At 44.3% G+C, this 25,228-nt stretch overlaps 1 protein-coding gene across 17 annotated transcripts in view; it reads right to left on the reverse strand.

Moving 5' to 3' along the window:
* KCNMA1 (potassium calcium-activated channel subfamily M alpha 1) overlaps positions 1 to 25,228 on the reverse strand; it is a 749,169-nt gene that overhangs the window by 142,653 nt on the left and 581,288 nt on the right. For 16 of the 17 annotated variants that reach the window (XR_007471407.1, XM_004273064.3, XM_049697236.1 and 13 more), the window contains exons 16-17: positions 14,745 to 14,813; positions 5,462 to 5,548 (exon numbers count right to left, since the gene is read on the reverse strand). Coding sequence is in view for 16 of the 17 variants with exons in the window: in XM_004273064.3 (XP_004273112.1) it covers positions 5,462 to 5,548; positions 14,745 to 14,813 (156 nt within the window). In the remaining variant the exon portion in view is untranslated. Of the gene's footprint in view, positions 1 to 5,461; positions 5,549 to 12,406; positions 12,419 to 14,744; positions 14,814 to 25,228 lie in introns of all 17 variants that reach the window. The other variant, XM_012534195.3, reaches the window with a different exon arrangement.

Raw genomic sequence — 25,228 nt, forward strand, 5'->3', positions numbered from 1 at the left:
GCACTGGCAGGCAGATTCCCAACCACTGCGCCACCAGGGAAGCCCCGGAGCACTATTTAAAATGCACAGGAATAGGGACTTCCCTGGTGGCACAGTGGTTAAGAATCTGCCTGCCAATGCAGGGGACACGGGTTCGATCCCTGGTCCGGGAAGATCCCTCATGCCGTGGAGCAACTAAGCCCGTGCGCCACAACCACTGAGCCTGTGCTCTAGAGCCCGTGCTCTGCAACAGGAGAAGCCACCGCAATGAGAAGCCCGCACACCACAATGAAGAGTAGACCCCGCTCGCTGCAACTAGAGAAAGCCCGCGCCCAGCAACGAAGACCCAATGCAGCCAAAAATAAATACATTAATTAATTAATTAAAAATAAAATGCGCAGGAATAAATGGAACAAAATAAAATGCACAGGGCCTAGAAGAATCGCACTGGGAGCCTATGTCCTTTCAAAACTGGGGGATACTGTGATAAAATTCATTGGAACAGCCCTCTGGATAAGGGCATTAACAAAATCCTTGGCTCACCACCTTCACCATTCCCAACATGCAACTGAATGCCAGGGATAAACACAGTCTTTCCTAGACCCGGGCTATAAAGAAATAAACACAATTCTTGACCGTTTTATTCTTGGTTCCTTTTTGCTTTCTCACAGGACTTCACTTATGGCTGGCACTGGTTGGGAACCAACATGAAGACGCTGCGATCTGGGAGAGGTCTTGCAGACCTTGCAGTCAAAGTCCCTGGGACTCACCGTCCTTCCTCATCTGTAAATTGAGGAGGTTGTTGTGACCTGCCCAAAGTCATTCTGTCTGGACCTTGGCCGACTCCAGGACTTCTAAATCCAAGCCCAAAGTTCTCTCCACCCTATCAGCTCATCCACTACTTAAATGCCAGTTCTTATCCATCTTGCAAAAAAGGAAAGGTAGCTGACTGCTTGTCTGAGTGACAATGTGGCTAAGAACGCAATCAGTGATGACCTGCCCTGAAAGGGGAAGGACAGGAAAGGAGGAAGTGATTTTGCTTCCACTTCCTTTGGCCATTTTCTCCCCCATTTGATGCTACACATAATAATAATTGTAACAAAAGTAACAGCTAGCATTTATAGAGCACAGATTATAGGCCAGGAGCTGTTCTAAGCATTTTATAAGCATTAACATATTTGATCCTCGAACAATCCTTTGAAGGAGATACTATTATCTCTGTTTTACAGATAAGGAGACTGAAGCACAGAGAGGTTAAGTGGCCTGCCCAAGGGCACACAGCTAGGAGTGGCAGAGCCAGGATTCAAATCCACACAGTCTAGTGCCAGAGTCCAAGGTCTTAACACATCTTTACTAAAGAGATAGTGAGAGGATGATGAGTCTGAAGAGACTATTGAAAAGACAAAGTATGATTACTTCATGAATTAAAGCTGGATTCTGAAAGTGAAATATTCGAAGGGCCAGACAGGTAAAGTTAATGAGTGGTGACCTAGAGACACCACCCCCGGCCCCCCAGCTGAAGGGAGCAGAGTGCCTAAGCTCCAGCTGATTTTTGCCAAGTGCAGGCACCATTCTCTTCCCCATGCATCTCTGCCTCTCATGCTCACCTGGCAAAGCCCCGCCCTACTGCACACCAGCACCCAAGCAGCTGAGCATTGCTGGGGAAAGGACACACCTCTCTGCTGACTGATCTCACTTGAAATCCATGGCTGTGGATTCTGGGGGCCTTTTCACACTCTTCGGGATGCCCCCCCACCCCCCGTACCTTCTCCTCCCATGTCAATCCTCTCTGCCCTCCTCACCGCTCCCTCTCCTCCCACCCCTTCTCCAAACAGCTGGTGACCTGGCCCCATGCAGCATCAAGACCATATCTGCATCCTGCAAGGCTGGCCTTTAGGATCTCCTTGTCCTCGGGTTCTCCTGTTGTTTGGCCAATGGGAGGGGACAGCAGGAGACTGGAGGGTGGTCGTGAAATGGTAGTAGTGCCATTTCTCTACTGAAGGACACGGCTCCCGCCAGGCAGCCTTTCCTTCACTACAATCTCTCTCTCCAGGTTCTGATAGCCCTCCTTCCCCTTGAGTCTGCAGATCCAGGGCTGAGAGTGGCTCCCCTCTGTTGCTAGCTCTGGGGTGCTTTGCCATCCCTTGTTCGTTTCCCTTAACTCTCTGCCCACAGCTTTATATGGTTCCTTCATAAAACTCTCCTCCCTTTTCCCATTTAAGTGTGTCATCTGTTTCTCGCCAGGACCCTCACTGATACAGCACCCAAATTTCCATCTCCAGCCCTCACCTTTTCCCAGAATGCCAGAATCTCAGGTCCCGCTGGCTCTATGACATCTCCATGTGCATGTTTAGTATGCCTGCTTATCCTAGTCCAAATAGAATTCTTGATTTCCTACCACCTCAAACTTGCTCTTTCCCCAGTTTTCCCCATCTCAGTAAGATGGGGCCGCCATCCCCCCAACTGCATAAGCTCCAAATCTAGGCTCCATTTTCGATTTCTCTTCTTCCCCTCACTTCTTACATCCAGTTCATCAGTGGGTCCTACAGACTATCTAAAATATATCCTGAATTGCTCTTACTTCTCTCCACCTCCACTCACCAATCTAGCACAAGCTATCATGTCCCACCTGAACTAGTCCGTGAGTCTGTTGGCCTCCTCTCCCACCCTACTACACCCTATCCTCTACCACGCAGATGGAAACACCTCTTAATAACACAGATCAGACTACATCACCCCCAGCTGAAAACCACCCATGACTCCATTTTATACTAACACAACCTCTGTAAGAAGTCCTATGGAAACGAGCTCCTGCCTTTCCCTCTAACCTCATCTAGCCCACTTTCTTCCCCTAGGTTCCCTGAACATGACAAAATTGTTCCCACCGTGTCTCCTCTTCCCTTCTGATCCCTGTGTGATGGATTCTTTGCCCATCACCTCCATCTCTGCTCAAATCTTTCTCCCTCAGAGCAGCCGTCACTTACCTCCAATCTAAATCAGTGGCAGCTGCATTAATTCTTTGCACCACGAATAAACAAAACTGCAGTTCTCTCCCCCACAGAACGTGAGCCCATGAGAGCAGCATCTTCTCCCCACTGTTCACCACTGCTTCCCTGGCACCTAATACAGAGTGGTCTCAGAAGTGACCATATGGTCTCAGTATGAGACCATACAAGTGGTCTCATACTCCCTTCATTATCATTCATTTGATAAATGAAGGGAGTATGAGAACGCTTGGAGGCTTTCACTCCTCTCTTCCTAAAACACTGCATCTGAAAGTTTCTCTGAGCTACAATCCATTAACTTTTTCCGTTGCCTCTTTGCAGCAGAGGGTGAAAACTCAATACTAGATCATCATAATCTACTTTTCCATTTTTACAAAACTTGTTTAGTTTCCTTCAAACCTCCGATGTCCTTTCTGTGGTTTCCTGCAGTCTTCATCTATTCGAAATCCCCTAACTGACAGCATTTGCTCTTGACACATCACACACCATGGAAAATTACAGGCTGGTGTTGAGGCTGATTGTGTCAGCATGTATTTGTGAATACCATAAAGCACTGAAATGAGACATATTGCACTCCCTAATATAGGAGGTAATTTGTTTTTTGGACTGCCTGGTATTTGTGACATTCATTAGTGAGAGATGCAACAGGAAATAGAATTACACAAATGGGAGCTTCATATTATATTTGCCATCTGGGAGGTACATGTGATCGATGGTGCCGCTGTGCTCCCAGCCCCCATACGTGGTGCTGAGATGCTGTTTCCAGCTTTTGTGCCTCGCGGTTTGGACGGGGGCACAACCTTCTCTCCCAGAAGACCTGGAGGGGCTTCAGTCTCATTTACCCTCACTTTCCTCTCTCAGGTGACCCCAGTTTCAGGGGTACTCCTGGAAAAGGTGAGGATCCAGGAACTAGACGAGGAGGTTTTCCTCTTCCACACCTGAATAACGGCAATCCTTTCCCAATTTCCAGAAGTAAATTTAAATCATTGGATTCCTCCATCTCAAGGATTTTTTTTTTGCTTCTGCACCCCATTTTGTCCTAAAAGCTTCTATAACTAGTATGGCTAGTTTGTAAGAGTGGGTGAAGAAGAAAATAAGTGTCAGTTATCAAATCTCACAGGTCTGTACTCAGCGTGGCAGGCTCACCTCTTGGCAAATAAATAATTAAGAACATAAGCTCTGGAACGGGACTTCCTGGTTTTAAATCCTGACTTTACACTAGCAGTGTAGCTTTGGGCGGGTTAGTTAACCAACCTGTGCCTCAGTTTCCTCGCATGTAAATGGGAATAGTAATGGTACCTGTCTGAGGTTGTCGAGAGGATTAAATGAGTTCATCAACACCTGGTACCTGGTTCGTAGAACAGTGCAGGCGCACATTGAACTCTGCGTAAGAATTTGCTAGTATTATTAAGTGTGGTCGAAAACGTGGGTTTTAGAAAAGGAAAGACCAGCTCTAACTGGGCTCTGCCACTTGCTTACATGCTGCATGGCCTTGAACAAATCATTTGCCTCAATTTCACAGATGAGGAAACCAAAGCCTGAAGAGCTTTAGAAGACCTACCTCGGCAGGTTATTTTGAGGAGTAGCATTAAAGAACACAGATCACCTAGCACAGGCCTGGCTTTGAGGAGGAGCTCACGGAATGAAGACAATAGGCTTATACAAAAACGATAGATCTTGACAATTCATCATTTATTTAAAAGATTTTATGTAACACTGTTGTTGAGCTGAGTGACCTGTCTGACCATCTGAGTCACATTTTCTACTAGTAAGTTTTTCCTAGTTCACAGGCTAGAATCAAATACAACATCAATTCCATGGTGTTCTGCAAAAAACCCTATGACTTCCTGGGCTGCTTTAAACACGTTTGAGGATACTAATAAGAGTGTCATGAAACACTGAGGCCAGTGAAATCCTGGGCTGTACCTACAGAGGCTTAAGAAGTGAACCTGACAACTTCAGCCACTTACCTAGAAGGCCACCAATAAAAATACAGCCGGTTTAGTATTTCATCTGAAATTAATCCAAACCTTTTGAGATTCCATGTGGCACTTAAAGTAGAAAACGGTTAATTCTCGAGTAAATCTGCCTGGATACTATTAAGTAAAAGGCACTAGACAAGGGGCCGGTTATCCTGTGTTGTGTTGTTCTGGGTCATCAAGAATCAGGTTGATCACTTAGGCTCCCTGGGACTCACTTTCCTCCCCTGGAAAATGAAAGAGCAGGTATCTAGGGCCTCCTAGGTCTAAAATGTTATTATTCTAATTCAAAGGTGTGGAACTGACTGTGTGAAGAGGAATCCATGGAAGCATTTGAAAGCACAGTCTCTTCTTCCTAAGATTCAGCACCCTCTGATGCCCATAGACATGTTAAGAAGCTTTGGGGTTAGGGCCCGGTACACACTGAAAGCATATCTCAGTGGATGGAGATACATAGGTCTGAGCCAAAAAGGAAGGCAAGTGAAAATAAACTCTTACCTTTTAACTTCTTTGGCATCGCTTGCGATGAAAAATCCTAAAGTACCTTCTTGGATCTTAAGGTGGTTTCCAGGATTAATTAATATACTGCTCAGTGAACAAAAACAAACAAAGAAGACATAGCTGTGAGGTCGTGTTCTGAAGAAGAAAACCTTGAAGGCTACACCGTACTGTTAACTTTATAGGGGGCCCACTAGTCTAATGCTTTCCCCAAAGATTTTGTCTACAGCCTGACATCCACTGTCCCACACATTTAATTGGATAACGCCATCATAAAGGTCTGCTGCCCAGTTCCCAGGTTGGCATACTCCCAGTTGCAGACATCAAAGCAAATCCATGTTTTAGGGTCAGGTTTGTACAATGGGATTGCCATGCGCTTCTGATTTGAAGCAAAGTTCCTAATAATATATCCTTTTGGAAACTGCTGTTGACAGTCTATGTTGAGTGTTATTGGTCTAATAGAGCTACGGCTACACTAATTTTCCATTAGATGACAGAGCATTAATGGGACCCCTATATGCATACAGAAACATACAAATAGGCACAACACATACTACTGCAGGGAATGGTACGGGACACCTGTAACCAATGCAGAAGCCCGCAGAACATCTGCATGACACTGACAAGGACATGGAAGTGGATTCCATGTGCAGCCTAGGTAGAAAGTATTGGACCTACCCTAACAATGAGAAAGAAAAATGCCAGCAGTTGGAAATACTTAATGATTCCAGTCTGCTGTTTACAAAGATGTATGGGAGTGTTTGATTAAGGTATGTGTCTAGTATATCCTCACTGGGGCCAACTGTAATTAGAAAACGAATGCAAATTATCCCTAAAAAAACTTCCCCTGTGGGGAAGTATGAACCTAAATATACCCTGTCCTATTTCAAAATGGTATAAATAGATTAGCTGACCAAGTTGTGTTTGGACTGACAGAAGAGATAAATGTATCCTAATCTAATAAATGGATGAAACAAGCAAGTTTAGTTGTCTTCAGATCAAAAGCAGAATACAGGGCTATCTTACACAGAGACTGAGATGAGGCTTTGGGCTTAATGGACATGGAACTGAGGCATTGTAAATAAATGCAGCACCAGATATGACAGAGGTACTCTTTGCTCTGAAAAGCTGGTGTTTAAGGTAATAGATGTTTGGAATCAGGCTAAAGGAAGTCCTCAACTGTCTAAAACAATCAAAACAGAGAATGGTATTTAACGTGTAATCTTTTACTGCTGGTAAAACCATTACCAGAAAGTGCCGTGGCCAACAGAGTGATGTGTCTGTAGCAAGACAGGAAGGACGCAGATGAACCCTTGTTCTGCTCGGAGAACTCACAGCAGATCATTACTGCAAAATGTCTGTGGTCACAAGAAGTTCCATCATTACCCATAACAAGACCTGACAGGGGGAAACCAATCCTGTGACATCGTTGTGATTAACACTAAATAATAGCAAGAGTCCATGAAGATTTGAGTGTTCTGCCCTAGAACCACAGACAACAGTGAGATTCCCCGCCAGTCAGGAAGCAGCAGGCCATGCTAGCAGCACAGCTTGCGATGGGCAGAAGGTCCATACGGGCACCTCCCAATCACCCCTGCAACACCTCTTCACCTTGGTTTAAGAGCCCTCTGACTTTTCAGGATCATGGGAGGAAAAGGGTCAGAGTTTTTTCACAGTTTAGATGGACCCCTTTTTCAAATCCAAGTAAGTGGAATGTTGTAGAAAGGCAGGATGCTGGATTTTGCACTTTCCTACCCCCTTGCCTGCACGGCAGTTCTTCTGTGCCCTGGTTCTGCAATCAGAAATTAAGTCCAAATTCCAGCCCTGCCATTCAGTAGCTGTCTGACTTTGGGCAAGGTACTGAATCTTCCTAGAACTCAATTACCTCACCTATGAGATGGAGATGAAGATAAGCACAGTCTTTTTTCGGAGGATTAAGGGAGATGATTCACAGAAAGCTCAATGCATATTAGTGATTATTTTTATTATTTATTATTGCAAAAAAATGCCCCCAAAATGCCCAAATTATCACTTTAGCTGGCCCCATGGAATGGAACACAGGACTTCTTATCAAAATACCCTGTCTATAATGAGATAAAAAGATTACAGGGTGAAGAACTATACACTCCAGAATAATATACAGGGACATACATGAAAAGTTCTGGGTTCTTCTGGCGTTTAAAGGAACTAATTCCTTAAAGTTGGATAAGCCTACATTTTGATGTGTATTCATATAAGGGTGTAAAAAAAGCTTCTGAGTGAAAAAGAATCCTATCATGATTTTAACAATGCAATTCAAAAGAGGAAATTTGACACTCATCAATGTCTCGGTGACATATATGCGCAAAACAAGCCTCGCACAGAACCCTGTTTCCCTTTTTTACATCATACGCTTCATTAATTGCACTCCAGTGATCAAGCCCATTGTGTCATGGTTCCCATCAATGGAAAGTTTCTTTTCACTTCCTTTGTTCTTTAGCAACAGTGAATAAGAACTGGCACACAGTGAGAATTTGGGACTGACTGTCATTCCGGAGATGGCAGGTTGCGATAATTTATTACAGTCTTCAAGCCTTGCTTTAGTCAAGTTACTGTGGTGGAGGGGAAAGATTCTGGGCACTGATGTAGAGCAGACTTGTGTTCAAATCTCAGTTTCGCTGCCGTTAAGGGAGCAGGTGCCTGTGTCGGGCAGCCGAGCTCAGGTCCCGGCCTTGGGCATGTACCTGCCGATAAACCTCACTCTCCTCGTCTGTAAAATGGGGTGAGTAATCACTAGCTTCAAGTGTCACTAAGAGCAGTAAAGTACATGCTATGTGCCGAGTGAGGGCCACGTAGTAGGCTCTTAACACGTGGTCACTATTACTAGTAAGCCAGGTAATTACAACAACTAAACAAGAGCTAGATGATCTCTCACAGCATCACAGCTCTCATGTTGTCTTTGGTGCTAATAAACTACCTAGGAGGCATCCCAGTGGCACTGAAAGACCTCTGTATCGACCGCAGTATCTGAAACATTTTATCTCCACGCCACATCTGGAGATGGGCTCATCTGGACTGCCTACTGGTTGCACAGTGGAGTATCTCTCTGTTCTTTAAACCTTATGGCTGATGGTTAAGGTACCGAAAGCATCTCCAAAGACATCAGTGACCGTGGGGTTTCAGGATGCCCTCTAGTTCTCTTCTGGACATGGGGGAGAGGCTTTACGTCATCTCTATGTGATGATGTGAGGCTGAATCATTTGCAGTATACCGATCAGGCTAAGGCAGCCTTCTGGGCAGGAACTGAAAGACTGAGGTCAGCTCTCGAGAACAATGAAGGAAAGACATCTAGATGCATAAGGAAGCTCATTGTGCTGGATCCCACTCACAGATTTAAGGGTTTGGTAAAGAAGCAGGTGCCCCTGATTTCAGGGGACCTTTGCATATAATACTTCCTGTGTAAGGGTACTAAGTTTCAAAGTCGCTCTGAGGAAATATGTTACTATTTTTGATATTTTAGACATTGAGTCTTCTATCCACATTCCAAATCTAGAAAGTTTAAATAGAGTAAGTCCTCCTCTCTTTCAAAATATAAAAAGATAAGGATCCCAGACAGAAGTAACTTTTTTTCCTGCCAAATGCCTGCTACCCTTAGAATATGTTATTGACCTTCTAATGGGAATATGTAAACCTTGCCAAAGATCTCTGATCTCAAAAGACTATCCAATGTTAAGTTTGTTTGGCTCCTACGGCTGCCAAAAGTCTCCCTCCTTGTGCCTCACTTTAAATCAGGCTTTTGCTCCAATTTTGTCTAATTCACTAGCTTATCAGAGATAAACTTCAAGATGTGTCATGTGAAGAATGAAGATAATCTCTAAGAAAAAAGTCCATATATCAATTAGCAGAATTCCAATGGGGACATCTTCTTGGCAGGGGTGGACTTTCTCTCAGTTCGAGGAACTATAAATTATCCTCTTTCTTGTATGACCTTGTTAATTTCAACTGAAAACATTCAGTAACAGCTGGAGGCAAAGGGCTGGTGTGGTCCCTTCCCCAAGGATTCTTGCTCTCTCTCTCTCTCTCTTTTTATCCTTTGCTCTCAAACTAGTTATGTATCTAGACTTATTCTTTGGCCCCTTATCCACTCTATGAAACAAAGATGTATTTTCTGTAGGGAACCCATAGTTAAGTAAAAGAGTGAAAAACATAATCCTATTTTATTTACTTTTGTAAACAAGTTTCTCATAGTAGCCAGTTTAGAGCCCTGAATGCAACAGGCACATTTCAACTATCTGTTGAACAAATGAAAACCACAAGCAGTGGTCTCAGTTCCAAAAGTGTCTTCTTTCCCGCTCTAATAAAGAGAAACGTAGTCACAGCTGTTCTTTCAAAGAGCCAGCTGCAACTCTTACCAGTCGGGCCTATCAAAGGAGTGACCACACCTCTTCTAGGGCGTTGGCAAATGAGCTAAGAATCTCCCAGGTGCATTAAGTATAAATACGTAAATATACAGAGATATAAACGGCATGTCACTTGGGGAGCTGGAACAATTGATTTCAATATTGAAAACACCACTCACTTAGAAACTGAAATATCAGTTCCTAAACATGAAATACATTCACATGAAACTGCTAGCAGGGCTCAGTCTAACAGGGAAACATCCTGTCGGGTTCCTCCAGGAAGGGAGCTCCAGCTCACAAGCTGCAACTCATTTCATGGCGTCTCTCTTGCCGAACGTTGGTCAGGTTGGAGATTTGGGGCTTGATGGGGCAAAATGATTTATTCCCTTTCTCCACCACTTATGCATAACAACTGGGAAACATCTAGTTATCCCTTCTTCAATCATCATAAACTTTACTTGTTTGCTGTTTTTGGAGACAACCAAGAATCAGTAATTCAACGGAAACAGATATTTTTTTAAAGGGAACTTTTATCCATTATGGATAAATATGACAGGTGCATATTTCTCTCCTCCCCACCCCCCAATTTTGATAGGTGTAGCGTACCATTCCCTGAGCAATTACAAAAATATCACTCACATGAGAAGATAGTTTGTACTTGATAACATGGTAATTATATCTGTGTCTAGCAAGCTAATGGGACTTCATTAACTAGAACAAGAAGATAAGAACCATCTAGAACTTCAGCTCATGCTGTGCCCAGATGAATCATGCCACTGGGAAGTGGCCTTTCTGACCACACAAGGTCATTGATGATTGCTATTGCGTGGGACTCTGTTTGACCCAATTGGTGCCCTGCAGTTTATGGGCTGTGCTAGGGCACAGCCTACAGAAACCCCAAAGCTCAAATCTTATTACCTTTCTGACACTTTTCATTTCATTACTTCTATGCTTTAAAATATATTCTGCTGGAGTCCCACACAACTAGACACACGCACTTTTCTTACAGAAGATATGTAAGAGCACAGTGTGTAGTCTATGCTTCAATATATTTGAGCCCAATTCACTGACACAGAGACAGCATAATAAAGATTGCTCCCAGTTGGTCACACTCAAATGACTGCCACTGTGGTCTGCCAATGACAGGGGCAAGGACTTGTTTAGCCTGAATCCATCTCAATCATTTTAGAAATGGCATTTTTAAATCTATTTTGCACATAAGGAAAAGAGTAGCCACATGGGATGGGGAAGAGAGTTCATTTGGGAAGGACCATGCTGGATATTTGGTTCTGGGAGCAAGCCATGTCACTTTCTGATACGCTTCAGGACAAGTCATGCCTACATCACATGCCTTCACCACAAGATAAAAGCACTCAAAGACCAAAAGCCAACAGCAGAGGTGCAACCACTGTGGACCTTTGAAGATGCAAAGTGTTGCAGTAACTTCTCGCAGTTGGATCATATCAATAATACCAAACTGACAGGAAGCCACCTCTACTCGAGAAAATCACAGAAGAATCTGACTTCGTAAAGAGTTCCAGACAAATACACACACACACACACACACACACACAATTACAAACACAAACACATGACAGTGATTACAATCACAGAGCAAAACAACTCTAGAGAGGATGAACGAGTAGGCATCTCAATAGTATGTTTTCGACAGTACTGTCTTCGAGAAAACGACATTGGAAACATTAACCCAAAAAGTTGAAAAAAAATCTATCGATGAGGATTTGGTCATGCTTCATGCAACATAAAACAGCAGCAAAACAGGGTGAGGTCACATGGTGAAAGTTGAGATACTTCATATTAAGAAATATGCCCAAACACACTGGGAAGAAAGAAAGCCATGGTGAGTTCATCTCAATAAACAGTACTCATTCGGTAAATCAAATGTGATGATCTGGAGATGCAGTAGCAGTGTTCTAAGTCTGTACTGAGTACTGGCCCAGAGAGAAAGTACGCCAAATGTTATCATCAAAATTAGCATAAGGAAAAAGAGTTAAGTGTAAGGGCTTGGTCTCTGTTTTGTGGATAAAAGGACACAAATTCGGCTCTACACACTGGAAACCCGACACAGGGCAGAGGAGGTCACTGGGAACGTGGATGTGGTATGCAGACAAATGGTACCAAGACACATCAGGACAGGACAGAAACAGACACCAAGGGCTGGAGAGAAGCGTCCTCCTTTGTCAACTCTAATAGCATTTGTTCCCATCAGTGGTGCCGTGACTGAAAACAGGACTGGGCCTCTGTTTTTGTGTAGGTTTCCTGCAAAGAAGTTAGTGCGCCATCCAAAAGGATCAACAAATCAAACAAGAAAAGCAATATGCTACTTTCAATTTTTATGGACTCTGGCTGGAGAGAGGTTTGTATATAAAAATACGTATATATACATATATATGTATCTACTAGACAAGGGAATGAGATTATATATACATATACACATATATGTATAATCTCTGTCTTCCTGAATTCTTGGCAAAGGGTTAGTCCTGTGGTTAGACGTGAAGACGGAGGGTGGAAGTTGGGAGGAAAGTTAACGAAGAGAGCATACCGCTTTCGGCTTCTGCAAAACGACAAGAAAAGAATTGAAAATCAAACAATTGGATAATAAATTGACTGACACCAGAAGGATAGAAGGAATAAAACCTTTGTTTCAAATTAGCTGAAGGATGTGTGTGAAAACAAGGTTTTTCAACAAAGCATGGAAACAGTATCATGGGGTAACAGCAACAGAGGAGGCAGTTCACACAGGTCGGAGGCACGGGGTGGGCGTGGAAAAGAGAAGCAGGGTTCTCCGAATTTTCACACCCGATCGCTTAGGAAATGGGAGAGGAAGGGAAATGGGACATTTTTAAATGAAAAACAAAATCAAAACTATTATCTCAGGAAGGTCAGAAACTCAGTTCTTTTTAACAGGGATACTGTGTGTGAGTCCTGTGTTTTCTCGGAGGCCCGATCCACATTCCCTCCAGCACACCTTTTTCCAAAAGAACCAAGGTGCTTCCACACTGAGACCAAGCCACGTTTGAGGATTAAAGCTGGCAGCTGCACACAGAAAGCCAAAACCAAGCCAAACAAGTTCTTTCCTCCCTTTTCTGAAAAAGGAAATTTGAAAAAACTATCTGTATGTATAAATCCGGCTTCGTTGAAAACATCTCAGATTGGCGAATTAATGGGAACATCAAAGAAAAGATTGTGTCTTCAGAGAAAGCTCTGAGTTATTTTTCTTAGAATGGTGACAGTGGATTCACACTGAACCATTAACAGCCTTTCTCTCTCCCTCCTCGTGACCAAAAGGTGGTAGGTGGAAGACGGCTGGTCAAGGTTCAGGGTGCAGTCCCCTGCCATGAAATCATTCCAGCATGGTGGAGAAGCGCTATTCAGGATCACTTGCATCGTGACTTTTTTTTTAAGAGATGCACAGAAGTGATAAAGAGAGAACACTGAATTACACAAAGATTTACTGACTTGGCAACATGAACAATATCATTTGCAGAAACCCAGGATACACATTTCCCCTACACAGGTACAGGTGGGTATTGGCAACAACATGGGCAAGCCACAATCCCAGAAACATCCACCTTATCTGTTGAACGGCAGAGAGCCAAGGACTCTTGGGTTTTTTGCAAATACTATTTTTCACTTTGCCACCACAGAGAAGGAAAATGTGTATCTGTGTAAATAGCTGTCAACGGCTACCACCATGGTCTACCACCATGGTCTACCATGCGGCCACCAAATCTACCATTGTGTCTTCCTTTTGGTTGATTTGGAGTTTCAGAATAGTTTAACATGGCATCAGATTGACGTTGTGAGCAATCTGATCTGGTGGTTGAGGTAACAGAGAACATTGGAATGACTGGCTTCCAATCCAGCGTTTGTTTGGTGTTTTGTTGGTCATAGAGACACGGACTGCACGTTTGGGGCTTTACTGAGTCATTCACCAGGATAATGAAAACTCCTTAAATGATGATAGCAGGAACCTTCTAGTCTTGCCCTGCACTCTGCTCAGTTATTAAGGCGTATGTTGGAGGGTATCTGCGCCCTTCCCTTGGGCACCTAAAGGAAGACGTTTTAGCATAGCTAGGAAAAAAGCATGGTTGTCCTTTCAGAGGACCCAAGCTTGAGCATTTCTCAGTGAGCTCTCTTCCAAAACTATCGAAAAGAACTGGGGAGCAAAAATCATCTCTCTTATGTCTGTAATGCATACAGTACTCCGACAAAATTCCTTGTTGATGCAACACTTCCTTCTTTCAGCGCAAACTCATATATTGACTGGGGTGTTATCTATTTCGACCAGACCCAGTCCCTCATCAGTCTGATTTGCACATAATTAAGCGCAAAATAAATAAAGAGGGCTCCTGCCTCCAAGCCCTGCTCTCCTGGCTAATTTACATGTAGCTGATATTCATGCCACATGGATTTCAGGTGCACCGGGAGAGAAACATATGGTACACAATAGGCTGCTTGTAATTTGGCTACCAAGAGAGCTGGAAACTCCCATCACGACTCTGCCCCATGCCTGCTATGAAGGAGGCCAGAGTCCACCTGCTTTTTGATCACAGCAGTAAAAATGGGTTTAAGGACAGGGTCTGTCCCTGGTTTTATACTTAGAGGGTGAAAAGTGTAAGTTGGCATGATGGGTTAGAGATCTGGATGCCTCATCCCTTTCCCCCGGAAAAATACTCTTTGGGTGCCCAGCAGTGTCTGGGATAGAAGCAGCAATGTCTACCTGAACACACCTTGAAATGTGCCTTCGAGTCAGACAGGTGTTGCATTAGGCTTCCAAACAAATAAATAATGCGTAAGAAAGAAGTGGACTGAACGTTCCCGGGCTGCACTCTTACCATCATAAACGTCAGCCAGCCACTGGGTCACGGCAAACTTACCGGCTCTCTCGGTTGGCGGACTTGTACTCAATAGCTATCATCAGAAGCTTGAGCTTCACAAAACACAGCCTGCAATGAGACAGAGAAACCCCGCAGTCAGTGCTTCAGAACGACCGGAGCCACAGAACAAACACTGTTACGACCTTTCCATCTCCTGATGCGGTCATTACCCAAGGGACCCGCATTCTACGGTCACTGTGCCAGAGGGAGGGGGATGGGAGCCACACCTCCCCATCCTCCCCATTAAACTTGATTTCTCACAAGTGATAAGGGGCTGAATGTTCAAAGTGCAAATTGCACTCAGGTCTGGATGTCTAGACACAGACCTGAAGCAGGGATTTGTGCCTGGGGATTTATGCTGGGTCAGATTCATTAGTTACTCGGTTGGGTAGTTAACTGCAGGGGGAGGGAGGTACTTGGAGCAGCTGGACCTGTTATCTGGATTCCGTTTCGGTCTTTTGTACAAATGGCTCATACTGTTGTTCTGAGCAGACCCCTGTGCGCTCAGAATGATGGTAATATTCCTTAGCCTCCGTGATGGTAATAATCCCAGCACATGACGATGGCACTGTTACTCCTGGCTCCATCCAAGCTGTCTCACCGCATCTGCCCGGCAATGAGAGGATCTGGGCAAAGAGCTTTCTAGGGAGTGGAAACAGCAAGTGCAAGGGCCCTTAGGTAGGAAGGAAGTTGGGGTGTTTGAGGACCAGCATACAGGCCAGCGAGGCTGCAGCTGAGTGTGCAAAGTCGAGAGTGACCGTGATTAGGTCAGGGAAGTAGGTGGAAACAAGATCATGAAGACTTTGCCGGCTACAACAAGGAATCTGCAGCTTATTCTAAGTGGACTGGGAGTCTCTGGGTTGCTTCTAAATAGAAAAGTGACACAATCAGATGCGCTGGACCCGTGTATGTATTGCTTGCAGGTAAGGTGGTGGTGAAGGCCTCAAGCTCTGCAATGGGAATAAGACCGATAGCTCATTCCTGCCTGGGAGGCCATGATCCCCTGTATTGCTGTAAACAGACAGTCAGATTTCAAAGGACCACTTCCATCCAGGCGTCTTTGGGCTCTCCCAGTGATTTGCAGATTTTCTGATTCCTGCCAGCAGACTCTAATGACCTGGGTTTTGTGCTGATTATGCAGTTTGCTGAAACACCAACCCACATACCCAACTACAGCTGGAAAAATGCTCTTCTTAATTTATGTTCCCTAGAGCACCACTAACACACACCCTTTCCGGGGCTGTTACCTCTGGAGCTTAAATTGTTTAAACTATCAGGTGGCTTATGCAATATTTGTTGAAACAAATTACCATATTAAGTAACCGCTTTCTAATGTAAATAACAACTAAGTGCCAAACTCAAGGAGAAGGCTGATCTTAACTTAGCATTGATCACGAAGATGCTGATTTGCTGAAATCCTATGAGCAATGGCCACTCCGATTTGGGATTCTGGTGGTTCATGGGTTCAAGGATCTTAATTGCTTTAATGACCTGACTCTATTGGTGAGAAGGGAAGAAACAGTTCATAGTAATGGTGGATTATGTCCTCCTAGCTACTACGATATCATTTACCACTTAGATATAAAAAGAAAGGCGCTTCCTAACTCAGAAAAGTCAATAAAATCTACATGGCCTTGGGCATATTCCTTACCTAGCACAGGGCGGACCAGCACATCTGAGACCTCTTTTGTAACTTTCAAATCAATATCTAAAATTTTTCTACATGGCCTTACAGAAGCCTCTTTTTAAGAATGCTCTGACCTAAAACAAGCCTTTGTTCACTGGCCAAAGGGACTAAGAAGAGAGGGACAGAGTGATGTAAACAAAGTGATCACAGGCAGACCTTGGAGATATTGTGGGTTTGGTCCAGGCCACCACAATAAAGCAATTATCACAATAAAGCAAGTAAGGTGAAGTTTTTGGTTTCCCAGTGTATATAAAAGTTATGTTTACACTATAGTCTATTAGTGTGCAATAGCATTATGTCGAAAAAATCAATGAACACACCTTAATTAAAAAATACTCTATTGCTAATAAAACCCCAAAACAATTACAATAGTAACATCAAAGATCACTGATCACAGATCACCATAACAAATACAGTGATCAAGAAAAAGTTTGAAATATTGTGAGAATTACCAAAATGTGACACAGAGACATGAAGTGAGTAAATACTGTTGGAAAAATGGCACTGATAGTGTTGCTTGAACAGGGTTGTCACAAACGTTCAATTTGTAAAAAAAAAAAAAAAAAAAAAAAAAAAATGCAGTATCTGCTAAGTGCAAAAAAGCCAAGTGTAATAAAAAGAGGTATGCCGGTACATGCAAACAGTGCCACAACCATAGATTTTCAGACTCAGGCACTTCAAGACTGGCTGGTCCTGCCCTTCTCGTACAGATAACAGACTGAGGTCCAAAGAAGGAAAAGCGACTTGTTCAAGGTTAAATGGCCTTTATGGAGAAAAGCCAAAAGTGGAAATCAAACAACTTGTTCAAGGTTAAACAATTTTCATGTAGAAATGTCAAAAGTGGAAATCAAGTCTCTAGGCAGTATGCTATACAGATGCTTCTTATAAAAGCAAAGGAAATGAAGTGGTTGCCAGAAACCCAACATGCAGATATGTTCTGTTTGGTCAGTACAACATTTAAGAAAAAAAAAAAAAAAATCTAGAATTAGGTACCAACAGGTGATTTCATATAAAAGCGAGCTTTTCAGCTTTCCTTGATAAATCAGATACGGCCATACTGGAGCCACATTCCATGTGGCTAAAAGGGACTGGACCTTCAAAGCAATTACCCCTCTGGGTGGGACACGTGCTCTCCAATGTGCCACAGTCTCGACTACCCCCTACTGTCTCGGACCTCCTCATTCTAATTCTTTGTTGCTAACTGCCTGCCCCCTATGGCTATCTAAGCTATTACTCCCTACTTTAGTTGAGTATCCTCTAGATGTCTGCGAAGTACAAATCTTGAGTAATTTACAATTTACACCGGAAACAGAACTACGTCTCTCCCTGTTTAAAATCACAGGTTTTCGTGAGTTCCTGCCACAGAGAACTGGCGAAGGTCAGGGTGCTGGGCTTAAGGCTGCAGCTCAGGCACAGCCTCTGTTGTGGTTCTGGGGGGAAGGGCAGATCAGGGTGAGTAAACAGGGAGTGGGTACGGTGGGGTGTGGTAATTACTTGTTCACTTGCCTCTCTGCCCTCTACACTGAGCTTCTTCAGGGCGAGATGTATGCTTGTCTCGCTGGTAGTTTGCAAAATGCAAGGAGTAAGCTTTCAGTAAATGCTGATTAAGTAAATGTATGAAAGAATGGGGAGCAGACTCTCATGAGTTGCTAGAATTATCCACAACAGATAAAGTGGTAAACTAGGAAAGTCTAGTTTAGGCAGAGAAAGCTTGGAAGTGAGCTAGCATCGTGAAACGACATGCTTTTTAACTTGGTGGATAGAAGCAGACAGATAGGAAAAGAAGGGCGTAGAAGGGAATAATAGCAGTGATATGCTCTGGGAATCTAATGTTTGCTTTCAATCCGCTATGACATGTGGTAAGTACAATTCTAAGATACAGACAGCGATTTCTCCTTGGAACCCTCTGCAGATCCTGTTACAAAGGATGTGCCTTTGGACTACTTAGAATTGATGTCCTGAAATTACATATTTACTTGCATCATTTACACCATTTTTCTGGTAAAGCAAAATGGGTTTTGCTCATCCAATCCTTAAAGTTATTCTTATGGCTTAAACATACACAGACCTGGGGTGGGAAAGAGAGAGGAGGCTTAGCATGAGGTAGAGTATAAGAGAGAAACAAGGTAGCTTCCACAATGTGATAAACAGGATGAAATCAGCCATAAGTTAGCAAGCATTTAATTCCTGGTTTCTAAAATAAAATGTCCCAGTATGTCCAATGCCGGAAGTTGCCACTTGTTGCAAAAGTAATTACGGGGGAATAGGAATGACTTCTTTTTTCAAGGAAAAAAAAAAGTTAGATTGCTTTCTTGATAATTATTAAGTAGAGGTCTACCAAATTTGACAACATTATACAAAGCCCTCTTTTTCTTTTTTTCTTTACTGCCAGCATCATCTGTTAACCACAGTAGTTTCAACCCAAATGTTCCTGAACAAAGGCTCTTAAGAATCAGAGTCCAACTGTTTCTACCTACCCAGAGGGAAATAAATTATTCTTGCTATTAAATCAGCCCCCTTGACTAGAAAGATTGCTTGCTGGTGTGAATTAAGCATAGAAACCTGTCGTGGAGTTTGCACCTTCTGATGTGTTCAGGAAGGGTATGCAAAGGTGTGGTTTGGGGCTGACTCACCTAGGAGTGAAGGGGCAAGGACAGAAGAGGCAGCTTTCACTGTGCCCCCCAAACCCAGCTCCACCCCAAAGCGCCAGCCCCTCTTCAGTTGTCCAGGGGGACCCTGGGAATGTCAGGCTGATACATGTAACCAGAGTAGATGAGGATGTAAATACTGCACATTGGGGAACCAGATCTTTAGGATCTAGGGGCTAAAATGAAAAGAAGATCCACATTTAGGAGCTTTGATTTAAAATGATAGGCTCTCAAAATGGAAACATCTAGTTAAAGAAAACTCGAACCAGCGGGATTTGTAAGACTCAGCACCAGGAAAATGGAAGTGATTTAAAATGCCCATGAAAATGTTGTTCAGATTTCCCAGCAGCTTTCATAGAGGTGGAGTGGGAAGGCTTCAGAACACCCTCACCTTTGAACACTCATAATATCTCCACTCTCATAATATCTCCACTAGCACACCTAAGACACGTGAATTTAAATATAATTACATTCTTTCATATGGACAGTTAACATTTGCCTAAAATGTCAGTAAATGCATTTTTTAGCAAGCTTTGCTATTATTATTATGTACCCAGCATCAAGTGAAGCCCCAGTATTTCCCACTGGACTGCCGCCCTGACCCTTCCTGTAGAGAATTCTAGAATTGCCACTGCCTCTGTAGCCTTCGATTAAGGGTTTTAATAGATTTTATGGCCACTGGTTTATTCACATGTGGCAGGATTATCGGTCACCTTCTGAATCCCTGTAACAGAAGGAATCATAAACGTCGTATTCCTATCTGTGTTCATATATGCTCAGTCCCAATTACAATATCCCCAAATAATGGGAGGAATAGGGCCAGTTCTTTGAGGAAAAATATGTTTTCAAGATGAGACTCAAGCTTCTCCATAAATTCTCATAAAATGTTCATTTCTGCAGCCTGGCTAAATAAATCTACCATATAACAATAGAATCTGCTGGCTTCTTTCTGCTCCATGTTCAAATTCCGATGCCCTTCTCTAAGAACTACTGATTTCACAGAACTCAAGTTAAACTAGCTGTAGCTTTCACTGGGCAAGAGACCCAGCTTTCTCTAGGCAGCCTGAAATTTACGTTTCCTCAAGTGGCTTCCCTGGAAAGATCGGTCCATGCCAAACAACATAGGACGAGAGCGTGATTTTCCCAATGTTTAGGGCCCTGAATGCGGGTGGATGGGGGGAAGGAGAACCATGCCCTGCAGACCCCACACTGTCTAAACCAGCACAGAAGCGTCCAGGCTTGCATTTGGGCTGCAGGGCAGAACTCCTGCCCTTTAGCGTAGGGAAGATCTGGTCAGAGTTCCTCAAGCTACCTAGGCATTAAATACTCCACATCAAATCTGAATTGTAACAGCTGCAGGGGGACACAGAGACACGCAGTATTTCAGATACATCTTTTGTCCTAATCCCCTGAGCTGTAAAACCCGATACAATTAAGCATTTATATTTTCCACGTGATGACTGACTGACTGATCTGCTCACCATGAGATTCAGGACCTGGCACGTGGCATTCTTGCAGTAGCCAAACCTGTGAACCTGTGGCTTCCTGCACTCCTCCTTCCCACCTCCCTCCTCTGCCCTCACTCCCCTACCCGGAGGCAGGCGGGTACAACCTCTCGTTTGCTAGTTCTCATAATAAAAACACTATCGCTGTTTCGCCCTGAAAACATCACATGTCAAAAGAACTCTGATTTTTCTCCTTCTCCCATCTAAAGTGGAAATCAACTTGTTCTCGTTGGAAAACCTCAGAGACCTGGGTGTTGAGAGAGTTCTCTGCGGCTCCCAGCCTCCTGGTTCCCTATCACTTACAAATCCCTCTTCCCTCTTTATTCCTTCTCTGAACCCAACCTCCATACAAGGTACAGCTCAAGTATCACCTCTTCCAGGAAGCCTCTCCTGGCCACCCCAGCCTGCAGGGAGCTCTCAGCATCTGTCCCCCGGCTGTGTGCATCATCACACACTCAACAATGGGCGCTCACCTCTCCCTGAGGATGGGTATTACTTTCTTTCACCAGACTGCAAACTCGCAGAAGGCAGCAGCTGCAGGGAAACAGGATCTTTTCCTCTGCATTTGAAAGTATTGCTATTAATCTTTTAATGAGCATATATTTGATCACATCTAATTGCACCATGCCTGGCACATTGGCACAAATACCCCAAGCTCATTAAACAGCTAGCTGATTAACCGGCTGGTGACCGACGGCAGAATTTTCTAAAAGGTAAGAGTAAATAAAACGTGGAAATGTCACGATATATTTCTTTCTTTCTTGGTGTTTATATTATATTCAGTGGGCAGAATAGAAGGGTGGTGGGAAGAGGATAGGCAGGAGAGGGGAAAAGGGCATTAGCTGGTACTGAGAGACAAGTTCTATCATTCCGATTTTAGAGTTGAGGAAACCGGGGTGAGCACTAAGCCCAAGGTCAGGCAGCTGGTAACTATCAAAAGAAGGAGGTAGGGGGCTTCCCTGGTGGCGCAATGGTTGAGAGTCCGCCTGCCGATGCAGGGGACACGGGTTCGTGCCCCGGTCCGGGAGGATCCCACATGCTGCAGAGCGGCTGGGCCTGTGAGCCATGGCCGCTGAGCCTGCGCGACCGGAGCCTGTGCTCCGCAATGGGAGAGGCCACAGCAGTGAGAGGCCCACGTACCGCAAAAAAAAAAAAAAAAAAAAAAAAAAAAAAAAAAAAGGAGGTAGGCAGAAATCAACTATCTTGTCCCAAATCACATATCCAGCAAGTGGGTTTGACCCCAGACCTTTGCGACTCCACAGCTCACACCACCTGACATCACACAGCATCCTACTACTTGAACGACTCAAAAACAGGACCCCTTCGTGGAAAACATAGCCTCATACCCCAGCCCCCGCCTCCTGCAGGCTTGGCTGGCACTGGCCATCTGCACCTTCCACAGTCAGCTACTGAGGAAGATGGGGTGTGGGAGGGAAAGGGAAGCGGGTGGTTTCCTGGTGTTCAGAGAACAATGGGTGGCACCCTCTCTTTCAGATCCCATAGCTCCTTTGCCTTGATCTTACTGCCACACAGACCAGGGGCAAGCCAGCTATGCAAAACCAAAGGGAGATGCTCAGGAGTTGCTGGCGCTTAAAAGGAACACCCTAAGAGCATCCCGAGGAAGGTCCAGGCCATACCCACTATGGTGTCCATCAAGGCCAAGAGACATGTGGCTTGTTGCACCCTAAATTGTCCTTCTCTGCATTTGGTGCTTAACTGTTCTCCCCACCCTGAAATTGCTTTTACGATCCCCAGCGGAAACCTGAATGAGAGCATTAAAGGGCTCAGTACCCCCACGTCTTTTTCCTATTCTGATTTGGATTAGGCGTGGGGAGTGGGGAGAGCAGTCATCAGTTTGCCTGGCATGGTAGAGGGCAGACTCATTCCTATATCCATGGAGACTGCAGAATACCCTTCGTGAAGAAGGAGCGATGGAGAGGAAGCGCCCACAAAGGCCCAAATCCTAACATTAGCTTGTAAGATGTGGCCCACCTACAATTCTATGATTTGGCAAAAATCAGAAACGTTCCAGTGACTGAGCCCGAAGTCGGAATAAGAAGTTATTCCAGCCTGTGGTGTGGAGAATGGGGTTGCTGGGGGTCCCCAGTCATCAGACTGAATCAGAATCACCCCCGCTCACCTACAAAAAAAAAATGCAGATTTGGGGGACCTACCCCAGATATTAGAATCTGGAGATGGAACCTAGAATCCTCTGTTTAATAAGCTCCCCAGGAGGCTCTTAATTAGCCAGCCTTCATCTACCACATCCTCCAAGCTGATCCCAACTGCATGAGGCCCCAGCATCGAAATCCTGGTACTGTAACTTGTCTGCTAGGTGGCTTTGGAAGGGGACACCAATGTCCTCTGAGTCTCAGTGTCCTCCTTCATAAACCAGGGATGGTAATATTCACATAATCATCACCGGATTTTTGTGAGGATTCAGTGAGAAAATGTAAGTGAAATATTTAGAAATGATACTGCATTTTGTCTAAATTAGTTATTCCTTTTGGAACAAAGCTGCGTCTTCTGGTGATACACACGTGAAGGCCAAAGGCTGGTGCAGAGAAGCTGGTGCAAGTCTTTCCTGAGCCGGAGAAAGCGTCTCTCTGCTCGAAATTCTTAAAAAGCTCAACTTGGGGGCCTCCTGCCCCTCCTCTCTCTCCTCCTCCCACATCTGTTCTCTTGGGAAACGACCTCAGATTGCACCCGTTAATCCTGCCCCCTCAGCTTTTCACTGAATGACTCTCCCGGCTTCTGAAAAAACTCCAATCTTTTCGGTGTGGTGATCCTACCCTGCAAGGGAGCACTCTGCCAGCCCAAGGGAAGAGCAAATTTATTTCTTTTCATGCTTCAAGACGTTACTGGCTGCATATTGTTTTAATGCCGTGCATAATTACAGAGACGGCTCTGAAAATCTGTATACTTTATCAGTGCTTTATTATACCCAGAATATTCTCCAACTCTTTTTCTTCTACGTGAACCAGCTGAAAATATATTTTGGCGTCCTTCATGTCATCTTGAAATTGAATAGCCAATTCTTACTGTAATGAAAATACTTATGCGCCAGCCTGGTGATATACAACCCTACACTCTAATTACGGCTGTGCTTTAATTAACCTGAATTGAAGAGTGTTATCATTAAACTGCTGGTAACTCTGAGTTATGGCTTTTCTTTAATTTAAAGTAGAAAACACAGATAATTAAGCCTCCAGATAATCAAATGCTTGAGGAGAGCTTCAATGTTTTGGGATGTTCCTAAATCTCATTAAGTGTCCTTTCTTTATTGATTATTCCTACCTCTGCTGTATCATTGTGTTAAACGAGTAATAGCAGTCAGTTGAACACATTTTCACTCACATCACAAGTTTTTCATGATGGTATTTTGTTTTTTGTCTTTGTATTCCGGAAGCTGTACCAAACAAACACCAAATTCTCTGACAACAAGGTATGTCTGAGGGATCTTCTCCTTCTCGGAACATGTTGTCAAGGGAAATATTTACAGACTAGTGTCCAGCTCTTGAGCCGGCTCCAAAGGGCAGAGAAGTTTCACACACCCAACGGGTCAGAGTTGGCAAACTCACACATCGAGGGGGCCAGGCCCTGATGTAAATGCAAATCTGGCCAGTTTAAGACATCAGGGAGGGGAGGCCCTTCACTAAACCCCTCCTTACAGCACACTGGAGTCCCTTAGCATTCAGTAGAAATGCAAGTCCCGTGTTGGTTCATCAGATTTTCAAAAGAGGCCAGGAATCTAGTTTTTATGTGAAGAACCACCTTTCTGAAACATTGGCGCCTAACTGTTAAGAAATGAAACACCGTGTAGGACAAATACATGAGTCCAACTGACCCCACACGTATCCCAGCTGGAACTTCTAGAGGGAGCGGTTCTAACCTTCCAGGTTAATACTCTTAAAATGAACTCACTCAGTTTCCAGAAGCAAAATAAGAGAAGCGATGGGAAAGCAGGAAGGGGGTGGGGGGAGGGACATGGACTAAGGGATTTGCAAGGCAGCACTCATGTTGACACCAATCAAGCCCAGGAGACTCAAAGACAAGGAAGGGGACTTCACATACTCCACTGCTAATGCCTGAGGTGCCACAGGACTCCTCCAGGCGTTGGCAGTTCTGCTGTGGGCTCAGGCCACATCTACATCAGACCTAAGAGGCCTCAATTGCCTTTTCATATGACCAGCTTCTAATGTAAGTCCTGAATCCTCCTGGACTTTTTATCCTAGGCAGGCCACTCTCCAAGATAGAGAAAATCCCCTGGGACAGCCTCAGTGTTCCAGGACCCAGTGCCTCGGAATGGTTAACTCCTTTCCATGGCAGAATGAGAAATAGCTCTCAAAGAAAGGAACACATGGGAGTTACAATAGGGCATCCATTTTCGGAAAATAACTCCTTCGGAATCAATTACCTATGCCCTCTTCCAGTCCATTTAGCATTTAAACTTTCGCTTCGAGACAGGGTGAGAAATCTCAGTAAACAGTCAAACCAGTTTGGATTGCTTAGGGCCTGGGCCCAGGGACAGGCAGGGTGCACCTGCTGTGCTCACTGACAGAAGTCACTGACGGGTAAACACCAAGCTACCAGGTGCCCTGGCCCCCCTCTGCTGTGCACAGAACAGCAAACTATGAGACAAAG

Source organism: Orcinus orca, chromosome 14, assembly GCF_937001465.1.
Source record: "Orcinus orca chromosome 14, mOrcOrc1.1, whole genome shotgun sequence".
Classification (NCBI taxonomy): domain Eukaryota; kingdom Metazoa; phylum Chordata; class Mammalia; order Artiodactyla; family Delphinidae; genus Orcinus; species Orcinus orca.